The sequence below is a fragment of the Octopus bimaculoides genome, chromosome 3, assembly GCF_046866305.1.
Source record: "Octopus bimaculoides isolate indiv1 chromosome 3, ASM4686630v1, whole genome shotgun sequence".
Lineage (NCBI taxonomy): Eukaryota > Metazoa > Mollusca > Cephalopoda > Octopoda > Octopodidae > Octopus > Octopus bimaculoides.
Window position 1 is genome coordinate 169,885,930 of NC_142930.1, and position 21,755 is coordinate 169,907,684.

General features: G+C 40.5%; 1 protein-coding gene across 1 annotated transcript; it reads right to left on the reverse strand.

The window, feature by feature from the left end:
- Nucleotides 1–19,688: 19,688 nt before the first annotated feature.
- Nucleotides 19,689–21,218, reverse strand: LOC149136846 (uncharacterized). The gene has a single exon (XM_089348347.1). The coding sequence runs from the start codon at nucleotides 21,216–21,218 to the stop codon at nucleotides 19,689–19,691; it is 1,530 nt and encodes a 509-aa protein (XP_089204473.1).
- Nucleotides 21,219–21,755: the final 537 nt, after the last annotated feature.

Sequence of the window (21,755 nt, forward strand, 5' to 3'; positions counted from 1 at the left end):
AGAGAAAAAGATGTTTTATATGACACATTCTACCAGTGTTCCAAGTTTCAAAGTGTTTCGTTAAGAAAACAAGTGTTGGCCGTCAAACCATAAAGATCCGAAAATTGGTCGATGATCGAGTTTGTAGTTACTGATCTGCCCTGAGTGTATCCTTGAATGGTTGGTTGGTCCGGTATCGTCGTTAGGAGTTCATCCAGTGCTTTTTTTTTTAAGTTTCGGTAGAGGTCCCTTTATATTTCTAATCTCTTTGGGTAAGCAGTTGAATACTTGAGGCCCTCTGAATACTTGAGGCCCTCTGAATACTCGACTAATACAGTAAGGTGTTTTTACTCGTGAGTCTGAAGATGGCATATTTGGAAGTTGACAGTCTCTACCAGTTCGAGCATTGAAATTCGCTTTAATACCAATGTTTGGAACATGTTCCTCCAAGATCTTCCATGCGTATATTATAGTATATCTCTCTCTCTCTCTCTCTTCGGCGTTCAAGAGAGTAGAGACACAGAGCTTTCAGGCCTTCCCTGTAATTAAGGCCTTTAACTGAAATTATGTTACTGATGAATGTTCTTTGTAACCCTTCAATTTCTGCTATGAGACCCGGGTGAATTTGGAGACCAAAACTGTGAGCAGTAACCTAATCTGGCCAGAACTAAGGTTTTCCATAGAGTTAACATAACTACCGGTTCTCTTGTCGTGAAGGTTCGTAGGATCCATCCTATGAGATGTCTGCATTTAGAGGTCAGTTTGGTGATGTGACTGATGAAAGGTGCATCATTTAACATGATTATTCCTAAATCCCGTATGTCGTCAGTGCTCTGGATCTTTGTATTATCTGGCGCCAGATATTAGGATTTGTGTCTATTCCCTCCATAATGAAGGACCTGACATTTTGATGTATTAAATTTCATATTATTTTTATCCGCCCATTGATAAATGATGTTTTGGTCATTTTGGAGTGTGATGGCATTTTCTGGAGTTTGGATGGCCATTGATATTTTTGTGTCGTCGGTGTAACTCATTAGGTTGGACGATTGCACTTGTGAGCATATGCTTGATAGGGTTAAGGTAAATAATTATGGTCCTAGAACCATACTCTGAGGTATACCACTTATTACGGGTGACTTTGCTGAGAGATAACCTTTCGCAGCAACATATTGATTCCTATCCCGTAGGAAGTCCAAAGAGCCATTCTCCGAGTTTTCCTCTGATACCGAGATCCCTTATCCTTTGACCGATGATTCCATGATCAATCTTGTCAAACGCTTCAGCAAAATCAAGGTATATATGCAGCCAGTGTCCGTTCCATTCAGCAGATTATTGAGGACGAGTTATGGTGTTGTAATAGTTGTGTCAGGCAACCTCGTCCAGTTCGAAAACTCTGCTGTATGTTATCTAAGTTTGTTCTCCTCGAGATATGCAGCTATTCTTTTTCGGAAAATGCAGTCTACAATTTTAGATGTGTGAGATGTGAGAGAAACAGGTCTGTCATTTTTTACTTCGGCTCTGCTACCTCCGTCATCGATGGGTGTTACTGTTGCTTCTTTTAATATTCTGAAAATATGCCAGTTTCAAGCGACTTTTGAAATAGGAACTTTAATGGCTTGGTGAGGCTGTTTTTGCATGTTTTCAATAGTGTAGCTGGGAGACCATCTGGTCCTGGTGCTGAATTTGAATCTAGATCGTTAATAGCTGTAACTATGTCTTCTTCCAAACTATCTAAAATCTCTAGACGTGCCTGTGCAGATGAATATTGGGGATCAAAGAATTCCTTTGGATTATTCTCTATTTTGTCAATCATAGGTTGAGAAAAAGCATTGTTGTATTGTTGACTGAAGGGTGCGCATATCCGTGGTGAAGCATCAGTATCTGGTCCATTAGTGGACCAATCTGATTATGTGTTGATGATTTTTACTTAGCAAAGTGGGAAAAGAGCTTAGGATTGGCTTTTTTAGTTTCCACAGTTCGGTGTTCCTCGAATGAAGTTTCTTTTTCATAAGACATTTTAAGATCTACTTCAATTTTCTTTTATTTTCTTACCTTTTTTTCGCAATCTCGTCTGTAGAGAGAGTTAGATTCTTCAATTGTTTTGTCACTTTGATTCTGTTACGCATTAATATCTGTCTACCCCGAGGAATCAAATATATATATATCACACCGAGATAGCAGATAGCTTCTGTTATCTAGGTGATCAAGTTAGTAGCGGAGGTTGATGCTCCGAGAGTGTAGCTGTGAGAATAAGAATAGGCTGGGCAAAGTTCAGAGAGCTCCTACTTCTCCTGGTAACAAAGGGCTTCTCTCTCAGAGTGAAAGGCAGATTGCATGATGCTTGTGTGCAAACAGCTATGCTACACGGCAGTGAAATGGGCTGTGACAGCCGAGAGCATGCGTAGGCTTGAAAGAAATGAAACCAGTATGCTTCGCTGGATGTGCAATATCAGTGTGCATATACGACTGAGTGTAAGCATCTTGAGAGAAAAGTTGGGCATAAGAGGCATCAGATTGTGTGCAAAAGAGACGACTGCACTGGTATTGTCATGTGACGCGTACGGACGAGGACAGCTGTTTGATGAAATGCCGATCTATAACTGTGGAGGGAAGCTGTGGTCGGGGTAGTCCCAGGAAGACATTTGACGAAGTGGTGAAGTATGATCTTCGAACTCTGGGCCTCACGGAGGCAATGACTAGTGACCGAGACCTTTGACGATATGCTGTGCATGAGAAGACCCGTCAAGCCAAGTGGAATGGTAATCGTGGCCGATGCTTGTGTCACGTAACTGGCACCCGTGCCGGTGACACGTAAAAAGTACCTTTTGAGCGTTGGGCCTCACGGAGGCAATGACAAATGACCCATATCTTTGGCATTATGCTGTGCTTGAGAAGAAGACCCATAAAGTGGAATCGTAGCCGTTGCAGATAATTGTGTCACGCAAATAGCACCCGTGCCAGTGGCACGTAAAAGCACCCGTAACACTCTCAGAGTGGTCGGTGTTAGGAAGAGCATCTAGCCGTAGAAACCTTGCCAGATTAGACTAGAGTCAGCTTGTCGGCCCTAGTCAAACCGTCCGACCCATGCCAGCATGGACAACGGACGTTAAATGATGATGATAATGATGATGACCGTGCTCGTGTCAAGCTAAGTGAGATCGTAGTCGTGGCCAATGCTGATGTCACGTCAATGGAACCCGTGCTGGTCAGACAATGATATTAATTCTACCTGCACTACAAAGTTTGAAATTGGCAATCAGACATATTTTCAACAACGGTAAATCAACAAACACATCCTTCTACGACCAATAATTGTAGAGAAATCTTAATGCAAACAGTTTCTGCTCATAAATGTGAAGCAATAAAATGTTCAACAATGCCGAGTATTTAGTAAGCATTTTTTTCACTTCCAAAATTATTATTCTTGTGCTTGGATGTTAATGCTAATCAAGTGTCTACCCCAGACCGCATTACTCGCATCTCATAACAGTTCTTTCACATTCCATATAGGACAACAGATTATTATTGTTGTTGTTATTATCATTATTATTATTATTATTATTATTATTATTATTATTATTTCTTTTGATTTTGTTTCCATTTATTGCCGAATGTCTTCCCGACACCTAAGGCAAAGTAACTCACTGTATGCATTTGCAGGCCATTAAAGTAAACACACCAGATTGTTCATTTACAAAGCCATGTTATCTGACAGAGAAAAAAAAGGAAAAACAAAGAAATAGCAAATAAAAGAAAGAAAAGATGAAAATATATAAAACAAAAGATAAACGGGTAAAAGAAAAGAAATTTCACAACGATAATACTCTTGATACGTGTGACGTATTAGTTAAAGCAATCTTCTGCACTTCTTGTATGGATGATAAACCAGGAATATTTCTCAAATATTTTCCAGTTCCTTTTTTTATTCTTCCTAGTGCTCCTACAATCACTGGTATTGTAACCGCGTTGAGGTGCCACATTTTTTCTATTTCAATGAGCAAATCTTTAAATTTTCTGAGCTTATCAAATTCTTTTGCCAAAATATGATCTCAAAGTATGCTCGTCTTTCACAACACCACCCAGTTTATTAGCTTTGATGGTTCTGTCTGTATGTACTGGAAAGTCCCAAAGAATCGTTACATTTTCTCAATTACAGTCTCAGGGTGGTTCTTATACCACTTGTCACCAGTTTTGATTTTATAATGCCAACGTATTAATCAGTATAGATACTGGCCAACTTTATCGTGTCTTGATTTATACTTAAACTTGGTGCTAAAACTTTACATCCAGAGATTTGGTGGTCCGCTATTTCAATCTCATCGTTGCAATATCGACACTTTGGATCTACTCCATTTTTCATCACATTGGTTTTGTAGTCCCGGGTCAATAAGCTGTGATTTTTACACGGCTAAGATGAAGCGTTCATTCTCTGCCTTTAACCTTGAGCTCTGAAGCCATTGATGCCTGTGCTTCTGATCTGCATCAGCTTGTTTGCTACGAGCGACATATTTACCATGGAGAGGTTTTTCTTCCCACCTATCAGCCAATTGTTCATACGTTTTTTTTTTTTGTTTGCCATTATGTTCACCTTCTTTGCAACAACAGTTTCTGCATTTCTATCATGCTGTTTAGCCTAGATATTATGCATGAATGCAATAGCGAATTACTACTACTATTATTATTATTATTATTATGTTGTTTTTTTTCTTCTTTCTTCAAATTTTCTCCCATTTCTCGCCGAGTGTTTTCCGTACACCTAGGGCAGAGAAACTCGTTGTATGCATTCCCAATTTACACACGCAAATTCATAGGTAAAACATGTATTTAAGAAAAAAAAAAATCATGAATGGATGTTGTTTTCACAGCGATAATGCTCTTCTTAGTTCATGAGTCGTTCCAGTTAGCACGATTTTTTGCACTTCCTGTAGAGATGGTAAGCCTGGTATCATTTTCAAATAGGTTTCAGTACCTTTTTTTATCATTCCTAGAGATCCTACAATCACTGGTATGGTAGTCGCTTTGAGGTGCCACATTTTTTCAATTTCTATTAGCAAGTCTTTATATTTACTGATCTTGTCAAATACTTTCGCCGCTATATTATGATCACAGGGAATACTCATGTCAATTAATAAACACGTCTTCTTTGTCTGATCTTTTATGATAATATCCGGTTTATAAGCTTTTATAGTCTTGTCGGTATGTACGGGGAAGTCCCAGAGAATCGATACATTTTCTCCCTCAGTCACAGCTTCAGGATGGTGTTTATACCATTTGTCAGCGCTTTTGATTTTATAATGCTGACATATTGTCCAGTGTAAATACTGGCCAACTCTGTCATGTCTTGCTTTATATTCTACAGGTGCTAACACTCTACACCCTGAGATTAGGTGGTCTATAGTTTCAATCGCATCGTTACAAAATCGGCATTTTGGGTCAGCTCCATTTTTTATCACATTGGTTTGGTAGTTCCGGGTTAATAAGCTTTGGTCTTGAGCAGCCAATATGAAACCTTCACTCTCTGCTTTTAGCCCTGAACTTCGTAACCACTGATGCGTGCGTTTCTGGTCTTTATTATTATTATTATTATTATTATTATTATTATTATTATTATTATTATTATTATCATCATTATTATTATTATTATTGTTTGGTAGTCTTATTTTTATCACGTGCTTCTCACTGCACTACCGAGCAAAGCTCTGTGTGCCTTGGGTATGTGCTGTGGTTTGTTGTGATGCTCTTATGGTTACTGTATTGAAAGTGTTTTACGTAGGAAGTGTGTGGGGCCTAGTAGTACCATTTTCTGTGTGTTATATGCATTCGTAAGTCCCGGTGTTTAGGTTATGTATTTATCTGAATGTGCTTTTCTTTTTTTTTTTAATCATACCTAATGCACCTATTATTAAAGGGATTGTTTCTATTTTTAGACACCACATTCGAGTTACCTCTATTTCCAGATATTTGTATTTTGGGAGTTTTGCCCTTTCTTTTACAGATACATTGTCATCTGTTGGTATTGATACGTAAAAACTAACACTTCTTTCCTCCAAGCATAGATTCGAAACCGAATCTAAGGATTCTCGCTCGTCTGAACCACCACGGACCGACAGGCGCGAAGAAATTTTCTTTGTCCTTTCACCTCCGACGTCAGCTATGTCAGGCGAAGTTCAAATGGACAGGAGCTGACCTATTTAGACACAATCTCTCCTGCAGTATGTCTGTCCTTCTAGCTGCCACGGCTGTTATAAATACTGTGGTCAGCAAAGGGACAAGGCAGAGAGAATCAGAAAGGCTCTGGACGAAAAGACAACTCACGAGATCGCCGATTACTTTCTCGGATGAACGACGCACACACAGACACAAAACATATTCCGTTCTAACACATCACATCCAGAGATGTACCTTGTTTTTATTCTTCTCAACTCGTAGCAGTTGGCGACAAATTAAAGGAGCGAAGAATCGTGTATACCCACAGCAAATGCAAGTCCAGTAAATAAATTATTTAAACTATAAATCGATGTCATTCACTTATTCACTTCGAAGGCATCCACATGTCTATCACATCTGTTTACCCCAACACATTTTGATACACCTTTAACCACTACAGATAGATATATCGATTAGAAGGCATTTTTTTCTTGATGATCTCTGATAACTATATCTGGTTTATTAGTCTTGATTTTTCTATCTGTGCGTATTGGCATATCCCAGAGTATGGTTGCTTTGTCCTTTTCTGAGACCTTTTCTTGAGTGTTCCTATACCAACTTTTTTCTGTTGTTATTCCATAACAGTGTATATAGGTCCCAACTCTGTCAAGCCTGTTGGTATATTCCTTCTTAGCCAGGACTGGGCAGCCAGAGACAGTATGATTTATTGTTTCTTCCACATCACCGCATATTCTGTATTTTTCTTCATTATGTGTCTGGTAATTTCTGGAAGGGAAGCTTTGATCTTGTGCTGCAATTAAAAATCCTTCAGTCTTTGCTTTGAGTCCTGAGCTTTTCAGCCATTGTTAGGATTTCACTTGGTCTATTTTTTCTGTTTAGCTTATCCCAATATTTGCCATATAAGGGCTTTTCTTGCCATCGTTTTATCATGATCCGTTGCTGTTCTAGCTTCAGTTTGGATTTCAGTTGTTTTACAGCTTTTGTTGTTTCTTCCTTTTCTCCATAGTCGTGAGGTACCATTAATTCTTTCCTGTGCTTTTCATCTTCCTCAAAAACAGAAAACAAATTTTTGTGATTTGTGGCTATTTGTACCAGTTTTCCTTGCTTCTGAATCAAGTATTTTTGTAATCCTATGGTGGTTATTCTGTAATAGTTTTCTAGCTGTATAAGGCCTCTACCACCTTCAATACGTTATATATTTAAAACCTTTCTATATCAGATTTTGGGTGGTGCATCCTAAATTCTTTATTATTATTCTTGTTTTCCTGTCTAGTTTGATTCATTCATTTAGAGTCCAATTAAGAATATTGTAGCTGTAATTTATAACTGGGACAGCCACACTGTTGAGACCTATTGTCTTGTTTTTCACATTAAGCTCCGTTTTCACTATTAATCTAACTTGTCTATTATATTCCTTTATCTTCCATTTGTGTTGTACCGTATCTAGTTCATTGATTCCGAGGTATTTGTATGTCTGGCTTTGGTCTAATCCTTTTATTTCATTTGCTTTATCGAGTGTGGTATTGTTATTCTTAACTAGTTTTCCTCTTTTCGAGATTGGAGGACAGAATCGTAGCACGCCAAACAAAACACCTAGCGGCATTTCGTCTGTCTTCACGTTCTGGGTTCAAATTCTGCTGTGGTCCACTTTGCCTTTCATCCTCTAGGGGGTCCATAAAATAAGTACCAGACGAGCACTGGGGCCAATGTAATCGAATTGTCCCCTTTAAGCCTCTAGAAGAAAGGATTATTATTGTTGTTATACGCATGCTTGGGTTGTTTAGTAGTTCACTTCCCAAACAGCGGTTCCTAGTTTCGATTTCAATATGTGGCACATGTTGGGCGTCTTCTACCAGGGACTGCGGTAAGTTTTTGAAGAATGGAATATGGTACATGGGGACAGTGTCTTGTTGAATTAAATGAAATTAGGAGGAAGATTGTTAAACTGCGTATTTAGTACACACACACACACACATACACACACACACACTTGATGCAGAGTGAAGGTTAAAAATAGAAATAATCTTTTGTTGTTGCTTAAATCCCAGCAGTGGACCATTGCATCGTCATTCGATAAAACGAGTTTATAGAGAGAAAAGTATTGAAAAACAGCAATACATGTCAGATGACAAAGAAACGAGGAAAATACCTGGTGGTCGTGAGATGTGCTAGAAACAACACCTAAATCTCATTTAAATCACATACCTTTTCATCTGAATATTATTTTGAAATTATAAACAGAAGCAAATTACAGATTCGGTGTGTCTGTATTTCAAAACTATGATTTTAAAAAAATTCGGGAAGAAAAGTCGAAATATTAGGATTTATGAGGTTGGGGCCTGGTTAATGAAAAAAAATTTTTTAAGTTTCTCTATTGTTTTAAAATTACTTTTCATTTTCTGCTTGAAAATAAAAGAAGTGGCGATTATGATGGTGATCGCCGATTTCCGATTTCCTTTTTATACTTCAATGCTTCTCTCATCGTTTTTAAGTGTGTAGTACAAAAAGAAAAAAAGAAAAGAAAAAAAAAAACATTGGCCGAAACTGGTACTGGTTGGGGTGGGGGTGGGGGCTGGGGAGGATTGGCAAAAAATGCATATATTTTCAAAAATGTGTTTTTAAAATTTTTTTGACTGAAAAAGCGTCTCCCATTCTTTTTAAGTGCGTAAGGGATTTAAAAAATGGACGAAATCGGTCCTGAAAAGAGGAAGGGAGGATTCATACATATTCAAAAACTGTTTCCATAAAAACCTCTCCCCCCCCCCTCCATCGCTTGCAACGTTGTGGTAAACAAAGAATTCGAAAATTCTCCGGCAAACAGAAAATCTGGATCTTTATGATTTGACGGACAACATTTTTTTGTTGCCATAGTAACGAAGCCACCTTGGCAAAGATTGAACTCTGCTGTGAATACGCAGAGTTTTAACGTCCTGTCTCACTCCTTCTGTTTACAGCAATGCTTGGAAGGAACGTGTGTATTTCACTTCAAGATGGTGGCCCTCAATGAAGTCAGGTCAGGTTTGGCTTTGACTATGCTCAGTAGAGCTTGAACCAGCTGAAGGGCTTCTAGCATCTAAGAGCTGGGGGACAGAGCCAAAGGTTTTCTTGTAGTCCGACCACATTGAAATGAGGTTCTTTCGATGCTCTGACATCATAGTTTTGTTGACTAACAATTGCTCGGCACATCCCCAGATTCCCTTCTTCCCAGCTGCTTGTTGTGCAGTGAGGTTATTACTTTAACAATGGTCTTGGAGGAAGAGTTTTAAGTATGGTTTCTGCCTGTCTATCTGTATGTATGTACGTAAAGTGCCGTGGATTTGCTCAATTGTTAAAGCGTCACACAAAATGCCTTGCAGTATGTGTTCCCATGATTTACATTCTGATTTCAAATCCTGTCGGGACCACTTTGCCTTTCATTCCTCCGGGGACGATAAAATAAATTGAATTACCAGTCATTTGACTAGTGTCAACGCAATTGACTTCCTCCACACACTGCAAGATTCTAGGCCAAGTACCTCAATTAGAAACCATTCTGTAGATAGATAGGTTTCTTTATTAGCCACGCAGGGCTCAACACAGAGGGGACAAAATACAAATGTAGAGTTTTTTTCTTTTCGAGGGGGGCGAAAACAAAGCAAAAAAAAAAAAAGTGATAGATAGATAGATAGATAGATAGATAGATAGAGGGGGAGAGAGACAGAGAGACAGACAGATAGATAGATAAATAGATAGATAAATAAATAGATAGATAGATAGATAGATAGATAGATAGATAGATAGATAGACAAATAAATAGCTAGCTAGCTAGCTAGATAGATAGTTAGACAGACAGACAGATAGATAGATAGATAGATAGATAGATAGATAGATAGATAGATAGATAGATAGATAGATAGATAGATAGACAGATAGACAGACAGATGCACACACATACACATTTATGTGTGCCTATGTAGAGATGTCTGTCTGTGCAGTTGTCAATAAATTTTTTGTAAATATGAACGTGCGCCTGTGCGTGATTGTTTTTATTAGCGCATAGGTATATGTGTGCGTCCGCATCGCAGTAGGAATGTGTGTGTGTGTTTGGGCGTGCGTGCGTGTTTGTTTGTGTGTGTGTGTGTGTGTGTTTGGGCGTGCGTGCGTGTTTGTTTGTGTGTGTGTGTGTGTGTGTGTGTTTGGGCGTGCGTGTGTGTGTGTGTTTGTTTGTGTGTGTGTGTGTGTGTGTGTTTGGGCGTGCGTGTGTGTTTGTTTGTGTGTGTGTGTGTGTGTGTGTGTTTGGGCGTGCGTGTGTGTGTGTGTTTGTTTGTGTGTGTGTGTGTGTGTTTGGGCGTGCGTGTGTGTGTGTGTTTGTTTGTGTGTGTGTGTGTGTGTGTGTGTTTGGGCGTGCGTGTGTGTGTGTTTGTTTGTGTGTGTGTGTGTATTTGAGCGTGTGTGTGTGTAAATGAGGTCAATAGTTCAAACGTTGTCTCGACTGCAAGTGGAGGAAAAAACAAACGCTTTGTTTGCTTGATGACTGTGGGATGGATGACAGTCTGTGGTGGGGTGGCGGGGAATGTCTGGTCTGTGGCGGGGAGTGGAGGAGGTGTGTCTGGGGGTGATTATCTGCCGTGTGAGGAAGGAAGTGTCTGTAATTTTAGTCTAACGTGGCTGGGTAACACTGTGGAGAGATAGCAACGCCAAGGAGCGTGAGGTGGTGGTGAGGGTGGTGGGTATGTCGAGGTAGTGGTACTGGATGTGTGTGTGTGTGTTGGTGGTGGTGGTGACGTCTCTACCTTGCTGTTATTGTCCATCATCTTTCTGGGAAGATAATGACAACGATCGCCAATCTTTCGCAATGACCCGCTCCTTTACCACTTTCTCAAAATTTATCAAAAAACCTGTAATTACACTCCGTTTACCATTACTTCAGAAAATTACAAAAAAAAAAAATGAAAGAAAAAAAAGAAATGCGCTCAGTTTTATACACACATTTATACATTCATATATATATATATATATAACTCTTCGAAACGCCGGTGTTGAAATGGGGGTAGCTGATGAAGGAAAATGTTCTCTATGTGGCTTGTGTGTTTTCTGTACTCTGGTTATTATTATTTTCTTGTCTACGTTTTGTTTGCAATGTCCTGTACCCAGATATGCACCTATATATACAGGTAGACGTAGGTATGCACATACCTGTACGTATATATGCATATACTCATTTATTATTTGTTTTATATATATATATATATATATATTTTACTCTTTTACTTGTTTCAGTCATTTGACTGTGGCCATGCTGGAGCACCGCCTTTAGTCGAGCAAATCGACACCATGACTTATTCTTTGTAAGCTTGGTACTTATTCTATCGGTATCTCTTTTGCCGAACCGCTAAGTTACGGGGACGTAAACACACCAGTATCGGTTGTCAAGCGATGTTGGAGGGGACAAACACAGACACATACATATATGTATACATATATACGACGAGTTTCTCTCAGTTTCCGTCTACCAAATCCACTCAAGGCTTTGGTCAGCCCGAGGCTATAGTAGAAGACACTTGCCCAAGGTGCTACGCAGTGGGACTGAACCTGTAACCATGTGGTTGGTAAGCAAGCTTCTTACCACACAGCCACTCCTATTAATATATACATTAATAGCGATCACAATTTATTAATTTTGCCTTTAGTCACCCTTTTTAATTTAAATATATATATACATATATCAAATAAGCAGCAGATTGACTCAAGGGTCGGGAGTTAGATACGTGTGTGTGTGTAAGTGTGTGTGCGCGCGCGTGTAGCCGCAGGTGTGGTTGTGTGGTAAGAGGTTTGCTTGCCAACAACATGGTTCCAGGTTCACTCCCACTGCGTGGCACCTTGGAAGCTGATAAGTACCCCGTCGTATATATGCGTTTGTATGTGCATGTGAGTGTCTTGGTGTCTGCCCCACATCCTTCTTGACAATTGATGTTGCTGTACATACGTTTGCCAAAATTTGACCGAAAGAACATGTCCTAAGATTAATATTCGTCCAACTAAAATTGTTTAATGCGGTGCCCAAGCCTGTGACTTCAGTTTAATGAATGAAACAAGTAGAAAGTAAAGGATTATGTTCCCTAGACATAACACCTGGACGAATCAGATCACTCCTTACATTTGTCACCTATCAATATTTAGTTTCCACTATTGATCTGTCTTGAACTGAAAATGTCTGATATATAAAGCCCTACATATAGCTACAATATGAATCAAGGAAAGTGTATTTTATATTTAGTGTGAAATATTATTAGTAGTAATAACGAATTCCTGAATCCCTTAAACGTGTATGTTAACGCCGTAATTGCCGACCGTCTTCAGTCAATACAGTTCAAACATCGGTCAGGGGAGGTATTTATTTATTTATATATATATTTCTTTTTTTATAGATGAACATATTTAAAGGTCCTTTCACCTGTGGCAGTTTATAAAGGTCACAGCAATATGTGGCCGACAGCAATAATTGTGTAGCATTTGAACCTATTGCTCTGACAACATTTTGTTAGAAATAACGACTGCTCCGATAAATTCATTGAAACAAATAACGAAAGACTCAACAGCTTTACTGGACAACTTACTTTCAAGTTGGAAGAAATATTTCTTGACTATTGTTCAGATAAAGAGAAATGTTGGGTTAATTAACTGTGTTGATTAACTATGCTAATATGTTGTAAAACATTTCAGTGGATTACAAGTGAATAACCGCTCAACAGATATAGTAACGAAGCAAGTTTCGATTTGGTTGTTGTTGTTTAACCCTAGCCTTGGTTGAGCAAACCTACGTATGATCATAGATATTCTAATGTTGACCAACCCGTATGAAAAACTACGTGTGTAATGTGTCCTTCATGTTTTAAGAAAGCAATGGACCATTTCGGAGAGTTTGTCCGTTATTTCTAGCTGGTCTCCTGTTGTCCATATGCTGTGAAGAGGGACTTCGTTGAAAACCACTTCTTGTGCAGGAGAATAAAGGAACTCTTTTTCTGAACAATTCTTAATGTTATCATTCCAACAGAGAATATTTCCCTTCAAGTGTAATTATTAAAACAGGTCCCTCCTTCACCCCGACGCGAGTTTCGATGGCCAAATCGGTAGAGTACCGAAGGGTTGGCTGTTTATATCTTGTTACCCTAATAGCATTGTTTCTATAGCACATTCCACTTTGTTTGGTAAGAGGTGACACAGAGAAGAAATAACTGGATCTTTTCTGTTTGGTTGCATGTAGCTGTGGAAATTTTAAAATTTGGTGTATTAATGTAGTTTTCCAATCTGAATCTCAGGAGATATTTCATTTTTTCAGAAAATTTTTTTTGAAGAGTTATAGAGGTTCAAAGTTTGATGATTTTCTCCCAGTAAGAAATTAGGATTTGGAAGCTGTCATTTTGTGCGTGACATGTTTTCATATGAAACTGTAAATAAATCAACTTCTGATTTACGCTCGACATATAACCCCCTACCACCACCACCACCACACACACACACACACACACACACAACTTTGAGGAGCGGGGGAATTTTCAGAAAATTTTTGCGAATTTGTTGTATTCTACCCTCGGGAATTCAAACGATTATGCAACAACCAGATAAAAAAAAAATTGGTGGGTGCGTGATTTAAGGCCTATTTGGCTGTTATTTTTAACACATCTCTCGACTAGGGCACAAGCAACAGAGCAGAGCGTCAACGCACATGCTTTCGCATAGAATATATTTGTCAAAACATGTGCTATCTCGCAGACAAAAGAGTTCTCATGTTTGGCTTTTTACTATGGAAACATGCATGAATGTGTCTGTGGTTTACGATTGGCTAAAATTACCCAACATTTACTAACTTTAGAGGCAAATAACTCTTTATGAATTTCATGGCATTGATTAACATATAAAGCTACATCATTACACCGAATACGAAATCAATTCGAACAGAAATTGAAGAGATTGAAGATTGGCAGCCAAACAGAAAAGATCCGGTCATTGCTTGGCTAATGTAGCTTCTTTTTCTTCGCAAAATCAAAAATCTAGTAAATATTACTCATTGTGCCCCATCACTCCTTACTGGAAACTGGAAAAGCAAACTTTTGAAATAGGGGTCAGGCATGTTGGAATTTTCCCGTTTACGTTAGGATTTTCCCTTTCTTTCACGCATTGCTAAACAAGGAAGGGAAGCTTTTTTTTAAACAAAATATTAAAAATCCATGTCTTTTAAATGTTTGTTCCCATCACACGAACACACTCAGTCCCTTTGGAACAGCAAAAACCACTAAAATGATATATTATTCTTTTTTGTAACTTCCTGTTATTTTATCATATTCTACATTCTAAAACATTTGTAACTCGTATTAGAGGAAAATACCTTACCTCCCCCCCCCCCTCTTCCTTCCTTCATTGTACTTTCCAATGAAGGAAAAGTCAAATACTGCAAGTAGATGTGTGAGAAAAAAAATTTGAATTTTGAAAAGTGTATTTATAAAGAGACGTTTTCAGCAGTTTATTTAAACTTTCTCTGCTAACACGTGAAATTCACTTCAAGCACTAAATTGGTTTTGAGATGATACTTGGCTAATTTTCCAAGATTAATTCATGTGTATGAGGGGTCCACCGAATTTGAAGTGCCTCGAGCCCCCATGGTTTAAATCCGGTCTTGCGTATGTATGTATATATGAACGGCGTGCAGTCGAGTCGTGCTAGTCATGCACTGCATGTCCGTTGATTTTTATATAACTCAAAAATCAATTGAAGTACGCAATGTATTTATCACCACATTGAGAAGTCGTCGAAATCATAGGAAACTGAGCTGAAATAGTTACTTGGTTTCAAAAGAAACCCGTCCAGGTTGATACTTCGCTGTGTTTCCATTTTGATTCCACTAGGCAGGCTTAAAGAACGAAGCATATCAAATCTTTTTGTCTCCTCGCTTCCTATCATTCAATAATTCTCATTTCAATACCTGTAAGATTCTTTTTTATCTCGATGAAATAACTACGGAAGGCATGCTTTCAGAAAGATGCATGTTTTGGCTTTTCCCTCGTTCAATGTTTGAATGGATTTGACTTCTTTGGTCCGTAAAAATTCTGACCAAAACACATCAACAATCCCATAATTCTTAATTAGTCAGCTCAAATGTTGCCGTGACTTTGGAATATCTATTTCGCTGTGTCGTAAGTTTTGAAATTATTATCATTAACCATCCCCTCTGTATTGAACAAAAAAATCCTGAAATCAGAAATATAATATAATTAATTAATCTTTCATTTGTTAATCTTTCGTTGATTTACTAAAATTATCTTTCCGTTTTGTTGAAACTGATATACAATTCCCGATCGCAGTAAAATGAGGTATTCTGTGACAAAGAGAAATTAAAGTGTTCATTATTCTTTTTTTGTTTGTAATTTTTACAAATGAAAGTGTTTTCTTTTTTTTTTTTTTTTCTACAAAATGAAACTTGAAAGTTACAAAAAATATGAGTGCAGAAATCAGTCAAATCTCCAACAAAGTCTTTTTTACAACTTTATCACAGTATTTCCTCATTTTACTGCGGGAAATTTTTCTGAAAGATCTTTGCAAAAAGGTGTGGGAGATTGATTACATATTTCTTTCATTATTTTATCGTAGTCTTTTTCGCCCAACAAATTTTTGTGAGATTTGGCTGTTATTTCTAGCATGTGGGTAGCCCGCTTGAAGGCCGTAGAATCGGGAAGGGAGGGGGTTGGGTAATTCTTTTTTTTTTTTTCCTTTTTGTGAAAATTGAAATTTTACAAACAGTCTTTTTTTTCAGAATCGGAATCTCCATAGCTGTAAATGTGGCTTTCCGCAAAAGGAAAAAAAATTAAGGGTAGGAGTGAGGCGGGGGTGTTGGTTTGGCAGGGGTTGGGTAACACTTCCGCTATGTGCGCCGCTCACCTGTCCCTCCTCCATCAAATCGACGTTGTCTGAGCAGGTGCACACAGGTGTGCAGCGCATTGGGTGTCGCAGTGATCGTAGAGCGACGTGAGATGAAGTGTTTTGTTCAAGGACGCAACGCACCAATCGGTCTAGGAATGAGAACACCCTAACCACTAGGCCATGCGCCTATGTGTGTGTGTGTGTGCATGTGTAACATATGGTATAATTATAAGCAGCACAAATTTTAGCCATTTCTCCGCAGACTGAAGAAAATTATATATATATAATATATATATATATATATATATATATATATATATATATATATATATATATATATATGTAGTGAAACTACCTCTCTCACGGTATATATATATAAACAAATGCGAGCGTAGCAGAAAACAACTTATTCCCGCCTGCTGTGTCATCACCTGACTGGCTTTTATTTACGCGGCAATTGTCTCCACTCCGTTCGCGCCAGGACGCTAACCGACCAACCGTAGCCACTAATAAGGTCACGTGAGAGAGTGTTTTTCTAATGCTTTCTGGAGCCCCTATTTTCCTATAAATAGCCTAAATTATCCGCGGCAATTCGTCGCGACTCAGATCCTCACAGATCTGGTCGTTGACCACACACGCGTAACACAGCACCAACCAACCAGCCAGTTCCAGCGACGACATCAACAACATCGTTCAACTACGTACTACCAGCACCGTCGCCAGCGTCAACATGACTTTTCCACGTACACAAGCAGCCGCAGCTTCTCTTCTCAACCCTATTTGTGTGAATCGCCTCACTGCGAAATTAACAGCCAGAATTCGACACCTGCGAGAGAACATCTGTATTCAAGAATCCGGCCCGGCATCGAAGCCCCAACTTCACGACGAGTGACTTAGCTCTGCCTAACACCTCAACCTCTTCTTATATACAGACATTAACTACTGTGTACCCTAACTAAGAACTGGTATATTGTTATCCGCGTTACTGACTCTTATCTATACTCTATATCTCTTGCATTCACATACATGTATTACTTGCACACACTCTTGTTTACACGACGGCCTGTCTTACAATATGTTTTATTATGTCGCATTCACACTCACATACAGACATACAATTTAATGCTCCAATAAATCTTACTGTTATACATCTTTATCGGTTGCGTTCCTATCTTGTCCTTCCTGGCAAACTTCTTAGAACTCTATGTTATAGTATTATAACATAATATATCATTATATTTTTTGTGTCGACCGTGCGACGCGTTTAAAAAGGAGTCTGTTTTCCATTCGTCACCATTTCTCCTTTGGTTCGCACGGTCGTTCTTACATATATATATAATTGTTAAAGAGGACAACAAACATCAAGACAAGGCAAACATCTCAAGTCATACGTTTCTGGGATATCCCAGAGTATAGGATATTGCCTTAAAATTTGTTACCCTCCTTAACATTTACATATCCGCTATATCGAAAATCTGCAATGGCTCCATAACTACCATCTCGACTATAATCTTGGAACCCTCGTAATCCGTTACAGCAATTACCTAGCGTACCTAATCGTTTAGATCACCTGTGAACTAAACTAAATATGTTATATATATATTACATACATATAAGAGGGATGACCACTAAGTGGTCATCCATTATGCTAGAAGAAGACCACCTATGGTCTGACCACTAAGAAAAGATTGTTCTCAAGAAAATTCAGCAAACGCCAGAACATACATACATACATGCATGCATGCATACTTACATATATCCACATACATACATACATACATACATACATATACAAAAATCTAGAAGCCGTCATAAGGGCTGCAGCTGAGCAAAAATCTTTTTTATGCATGGCTCAAAGGATTGTGCAACAACTAACCTGGCTTCATCGGTTCTAGAGTCGAAGCCATCCCCACCTTACATGCAAGACCGTCGCAGTCATGCAAACGAGTCTTTGCAAAACCATTGCAACTACTTTTACAGAGCTTCCTCGCAAATGGTAAACTCCTGGACAAACTAAAGGAGGAAATATTATGCCCCATCCATAAAGGAGGAAGCAGAGCAGATGTTAAAAACTACAGGCCTATCCCTCTGACCTCACACATCAGCAGAGTCATGGAACGAACAGTCGGAAGGAAATTAATTGCATTCCTTGAAGAGAATGACTTGCTGACTGACACCCAACATGGTTTCCGACCAGGTAGAAGCTGCCTGACACAGCATTACAACTGGGTGCTAAAGCAGATGCACGACAGCTCAAATGTGGACGTGATATATCTCGACTTTGCAAAAGCTTTTGAGAAAGTCGACCATGATATGATTTTTCCCAAGCTGCGTATTCTTGGCATAATTGGAGAATAGCTACATTACTTTCTAAAAGATATAAGTCAGGTGGCGGTGGTCAATGGGGCCACCTCCGAGGAAACAAATAATGAGTGGTGTTGCACAGGGTACTGTCCTGGAGCCACAGCTATTCATAGTGGTCCTCACAGATGAGGGCAGCAATGTCAAACTCCCTCATGCACCAAATGTCACACATCAGAGGAGGTTTAGTGAAAGTGTAGCAAAGTAAATGCCGGTGCACCAGCATGGCCGCCCGCGAGTCCCCTTGACGTACCTAAAGAAGCTTTTAGGGTCTGATTTTTATATTTCTTATGAGCCAGACTTCTCTGTTTGATCTTTCCTTCTCCTGAGAGTGTTTCAGTTGCTTCACAATCGCCAGCAGCGCTGTTTCCAGGCGGAGTTTCTTACTGCAGTTGAGTTCTCTGTTGATGCAGTTTGCATTTAAGTATACTTTTTTTCTGAGATACCAGATGAACCCAGATTGCAATAAGGCATAAAAAGAAGGTTAGTTTTGTCCAACTCACTACTTCACTAGAACTAATTCTGGGGGAAAGCCCTGAAAATAAGATTGAAATAAACAAGCAATGACATTAATAGTGGTACCCCAACATGGCCACGGCTTCTCCCTGAAACCAATAATAAAATAATGCTGACAAACATTAAGGCGATGCTCCAGCATGGCAACAGTCAAATGACTGAAACATGTAACAGAATAAAAGAACAGGCATCAATGTACGTCGACAGCGTTTTTCTTGTGAAATAAAGAATGTAAACATTCACACAAATACACATACATAGATGTAACGGTTAGTTGTCACATACATATACTAACACACAACAGTTTCCAGTTGTCAGGTACTAAATTCACTCACAAAGTTTCGGTTGGTGAACTAGAAAACACTTGTCCTGTGTATTACTTCAAACTGCATTTGCTACTGGAACCCTGGGTCAGAAATTCCAGAGTCTTGAGAAGTGTAGAACCACATTGTGGTGTGATGGAGGAAAAAGACAACAAGAAGCAAAAGGACAGAATGAAACGTTGGACTTTACCTTGTCGTCCGCAGCGGAGTACACGATCGCTCCTGATCAGAACACGTCTTTCTCGTAACCTCTCTGTTTTCTGACTGACGCACGTGCTAGCCTTCGACCGCGTGTGGCCGACTTCCGGTCTGGTTTCACATCTGTTTGCCTCATCCCTCTCCACCAACAACACACAGCTCATCACAGCCCATATCACCACACGCTCCCCTGATCTATAGATCATTCAACTGGCTCTCCCACTCACTCCTCGCTCCCGAACTACCTTAATTGGTTTCATAATCAGCCAGCCAGAGAGGAAGGTGCCGCTCCCTCTGTGGTCGCTGTGCGACCCTGGGACTGGCCTGAGTTCCTGGCGCGCTGCCTTCATCATCTTGCCTACTGCTGCTGTCTTCATCATCCTGCACACTGCTGCTGGTTCCATCCTCTGAAGCACTGACAATCTTCCGCACATCCAAAATATGGCGTGGCATACCATCGACCGAGACGTTGTTCTTTGAATTGATGGAGGTTATAGTTCCTTTCCCCCATTGTGATGTGCACCGTGCATTTGGGGGTTTTACCCAAACTTCTTCCCCGATCTGCACGAAGGTGTGCTCTTCTTCTTCCCGGAGTCGCACTGATGCAATACACGGGTGCCTCCACTCGTACCTGAATATTGCCCTGTGTGGCACCGACTCCTCAGCCTGTCCTGACCTGGGCGACATATTGTACCAAAATACGGCCTCGATTGGCGAAATGTGGCCCCTCTCTGCCATGGTCTTGGTGGTACGATGATGCGTTTCCACCACTCCATTTCCACTTGGCCGGTATGCCGCCCTGAAGAAGCGGCTGACCTGCCACCCGTCAAGCATTTCTTTCAGCACCTCCGAGCGAAATGCAGTGCCATTATCCAGCAGCAGCTCATCCACGGGGCCTCGTTCCAGGAATATCCCATTTAATACTCCTGTGATTTCCTCTGCAGTCCCCGTCTTCATCTCCCTCCATATGGCCATCCGCCCCGGTCCGCAGTCAACCATTGAGAGGTACGTGCCCTGCCGGTAGTGTGTTACGTCCACTGCCAGTCGTTTCCAGTTGTGGTCCATTGGAATACTTCCCGCCTCATGTACGCCCGGAGCAGGGTCAATAGACTGGCACTTGTCACAGCTGCTAACCACTCTCTGCACGCTCCGCCTCGTTACCTCGGAGTCGATTTTCCTGGCTAGGAACAATGTCCTGTCCACTCCCATGTGATGCATGGTATGCAGTCTCCTCAACTCCGAGTCACTCAGACAGCATACTGCAGCCACAGCCTGCTCCGCATCCTCTGGCACCTGCAACCAAGCTCGCTTTACCCTGGTTAGGACGTCTGCCCTGTTCTTTTCGGAAGGCACAAAAATTACGCTCAGCTCCAGATCGAACTCAGCGGTTAGTTCACGCAATATTCCCAATCTGCGCTTTACCAGCATCTCCGCGGCCCCTTTGGTTCGCGCCCTCTGCTCATTGGTGATGACTGCCGTCACCCAACCAAGCACAGTGGCCGAATCGGTTCTAATTTCGATGGTGCACAGCCCCCACTTCAAGACCAGGTTCACCCCCTTCAGCATGGCATCCAGCTCCGCCACATTGATATGGTTGCAGTCATCCATCTTCCTGAGCCAGGCTGCATCTTCCACCACGGTGCCTCCCATTTCTAAGACAACCCCTATTACGATGCTACTGGCGTCACACCAAACGATCCCACTCTTTGATTTGGGAACATACCAACCGACCCTCACTGGATCCTCTGCTCTCATTCTGACCAAGACTTCCTGCATCTAGTCGATCATCTTCTCCCCAACTCTGTCGTTCCACTTTGCCCCTTCGGCTCGTCTCTTGATGAAGCTACATGCTGTCCGGAGCCATCCTGCAATCGAGTAGTGTACCACCAGCTTCCCGCACACCGAGAACAGTTCCCGTCTACTCACGCTGGTGCCCAGTTCGGGGATCTCGTTCCCACGCCGAAACACCAACGCACCGGCCTTGTCTCTCCGTAGTTTGAGGCCCAGTGCAGCGCCTCCCTCCATGGCCTCTGGTGGCTTGGCGACCAGTCCGAAATTCTTCAGGTGGCCTATGACCTCCGTTGCTGGCATTATGGTTTCATCTACAAGGATGTCATCAATGTACGAATTGGTGGTCCTTTTTACTCTGTCCACCTTTCCCAGGATGGCCTTGAGAATTGTTGCCATAATTTTTGGCGCTGAATTTAGCCCAAACCCCAGCCTGGTCAAACAGTATGTCCGGCCCTTATACCTGACAAGCTGATGCTTCCACAGTCTCTCAGCCACATGCACCTGCAGGTATGCCGACTTCAA

Coding starts and splice junctions, on each gene's coding strand:
- LOC149136846 (XM_089348347.1), bottom strand. CDS start 21,218: ATGCAGGAAGTCTTGGTCAGAATGAGAGCAGAGGATCCAGTGAGGGTC.